Source organism: Penaeus chinensis, chromosome 26 (assembly GCF_019202785.1).
Source record: "Penaeus chinensis breed Huanghai No. 1 chromosome 26, ASM1920278v2, whole genome shotgun sequence".
In the NCBI taxonomy this organism is placed as follows: domain Eukaryota; kingdom Metazoa; phylum Arthropoda; class Malacostraca; order Decapoda; family Penaeidae; genus Penaeus; species Penaeus chinensis.
The window spans coordinates 16,180,077-16,182,576 of record NC_061844.1 but is presented as its reverse complement, the minus strand read 5'-3'; the positions used below and the strand labels follow the sequence as shown (position 1 = coordinate 16,182,576).

The window sequence follows — 2,500 nt, the reverse complement described above, 5'->3', positions numbered from 1 at the left end:
ACACACACACACACACACACACACACACACACACACACACACACACACACACACACACACACACACACACACACACACACACACACACGAACACGCACACACTGACGCTAACTGACACATACACACATACATTATCATTATCGCTATTGTTACTTCCATTATAATTTTCATGTGAAAACAATTTCTTGAAATTTATAGCAAAACGTCAATTTACAGCACTGAAATATAGTACCACGCCAGTAGTTTATGTAAAGATAGATAATACGAGTTTATATTACTATTCTTAGTGTCAATTTACAGTGCCAGTTTATAGTGCCAGCTCGTCTATTATTTCAATTTCTAACACAAATTTAGTATACCAGTTTCTAGACAAATTAGCTGCACCTTTAGTACCAAATCATCTGCGTATATCGGTATTCAATTAAATTATATCATATACAAATGCTTCTATTATTATGATGATTCTAAAACTCGTAGGAAAGGATAAAAAAGAATGTTATATTTCTCTCGTGCCTTCAAAGAAAACCTGGACATGATTATCTGATACAAGACCTTATCATAACCTTAAGAAAGAGAGAGAGAATAAAGAATATATATATTTTTATTTAATAAAGATGACCTGCTGGGACGATCAGTATACATACATACATACATACATACACACACACACACGTGTGTGTGTGTATGTGTGTGTGTGTGTGTGTATTTTTCGTAGTTATTTTTGAAAAAAGGAGAGGGAGAGAGAGAAAGAGAGAGAGAGAAAGAGAGAGAGAGAAAGAGAGAGAGAGAGAGAGAGAGAGAGAGAGAGAGAGAGAGAGAGAGAGAGAGAGAGAGAGAGAGAGAGAGAGAGAGAGAGAGAGAGAGAGAGAAAGAGAAAGAGAAAGAGAGAGAGAGAGAGAGAGAGAGAGAGAGAGAGAGAGAGAGAGAGAGAGAGAGATCAAAAATAAATCACGCGGAACGAAGATTTATTAATGCCGAAAGGGAGGAAAGGCGACTTAAAATGAGTACGCGGGAGACGAACAAATGACTGAATGGAATGAGACAAAGTTTTCGATATTGCGTGGTATTTCTTTTGGTAATGTCTGTCTGTCCGTCCGCCTATCCTCTATCTATATATATACTCTCTTATTCTCCTCTCTCTCTCTCTCTCTCTCTCTCTCTCTCTCTCTCTCTCTCTCTCTCTCTCTCTCTCTCTCTCTCTCTCTCTCTCTCACTCTCTCTCCTTCCCTCCCTCCCTCCCCCACCCCCTCTTGACATCTAGCAATCTATTTTTACAATTGCACTCACACAAGACAGATACTTCGTGATGTCTCAGACACTGACGACGCCCTCTCCTTGCAGGTCGTCGTTCGCCGCCCCCGTTCCCTCACGATGGCTTCCTCGGCAGGACAGCGGCCGTGCTCCCCCGGCAGCGCCCCCCGCGCGCTCTGATCGCCCGGGGCGCGGACTCGAGGCGTCGGCGGCGCAGGACCTCGCGGCGGAGCGTCAGCGGTGCCGGGCGCGGTGGTCGAAGTGAGTCCCGACGCGCGCCAGGATGCCGCCGCGGCGCAGGGACTCGCCCGCAGCGCGCGGGGCGTCGCCCAGGTAGGGGCCCTTCTGGCGGGGTGCTCGGACGACCCGCCGGCGGACCTGGCGCGGGCGTGGACGGAGGGCGGGGCTGGGGTGGTGGGTGAGGGCGTGGGCGACGGCGTGAAGCCCCGGACGCCCCCGGAAGCCGGCGGCGTGTGGACGGTGGACGGATGGACGCGCGCTGACCCCGAGCGGGCCTCGCGACCCCCGGCCAGGCGCGCCTACGCCTCCAGCGACAGCAGCGGCTCCAGCGGGAGCTTCTCGGACAGCAGCAAGAGCAGCTCCTCGGTGAGCAGCAGCGAGGGCGAGAGCCTCGGGTGCGGGCGCGGGTGGGCGTGGTCGGAGGGCGCGAGCGAGGGCGGCTGCTGCGCCTGCATGTGCCCGACGCCGCGCGGGTCGGCGGCCAAGCGCGGCGCGGACGGCATGGTGGTGCCCGGCAGCGCCACTCTGGCGGCGTCGCGGCAGGCGCGCTTCTGGAACGCCTTCGCGCTCAAGGAAGACAACGCGCGCTTCCTGCTGCTGGCGCTGGTGCTGGTGCTGTACATGGTGTTCGGCGCGCTGGTGTTCCAGCAGCTGGAGGAGGAGAACGAGGCGCGCGAGCGGGCGCGATTCCACCGCGACTTCGACGCGACGCTGGCCAAGCTCGAGGACGAGGTGCGCGCCGGCAACGTGAGCCTCGCGCGCGTCGAGGACCTGCTCTACGTGTGGGGCAACATGACGAGCGAGGGCCACACCAAGGGCGGCCGCCGGCGCTGGGACTTCGCCGGCAGCTTCCACTTCGCCTACACCGTCGTCTCCACCATCGGTAAGTGTGCGGCGGGAGGGGGACCAGGGGGGGGGGGTAGGATTTTCTTGTCTGGGATTTTCTTGTTTAAGTTCTAGGATCTTCGTTTTTTTTTCTGGGGCATTTTTTCCAAGATATTATTTTTCA

General features: G+C 54.3%; 1 protein-coding gene across 1 annotated transcript in view; it reads left to right on the top strand.

Annotated features, from left to right (window-relative positions):
- Positions 1-2,500, top strand: part of LOC125039031 (potassium channel subfamily K member 13-like) — a 101,632-nt gene that overhangs the window by 13,199 nt on the left and 85,933 nt on the right. Inside the window, exons 3-4 of the mRNA XM_047632750.1 lie at positions 1,342-1,512; positions 1,566-2,374. Coding sequence (XP_047488706.1) covers positions 1,342-1,512; positions 1,566-2,374 — 980 coding nt within the window. The remainder of the gene's footprint in view (positions 1-1,341; positions 1,513-1,565; positions 2,375-2,500) is intronic.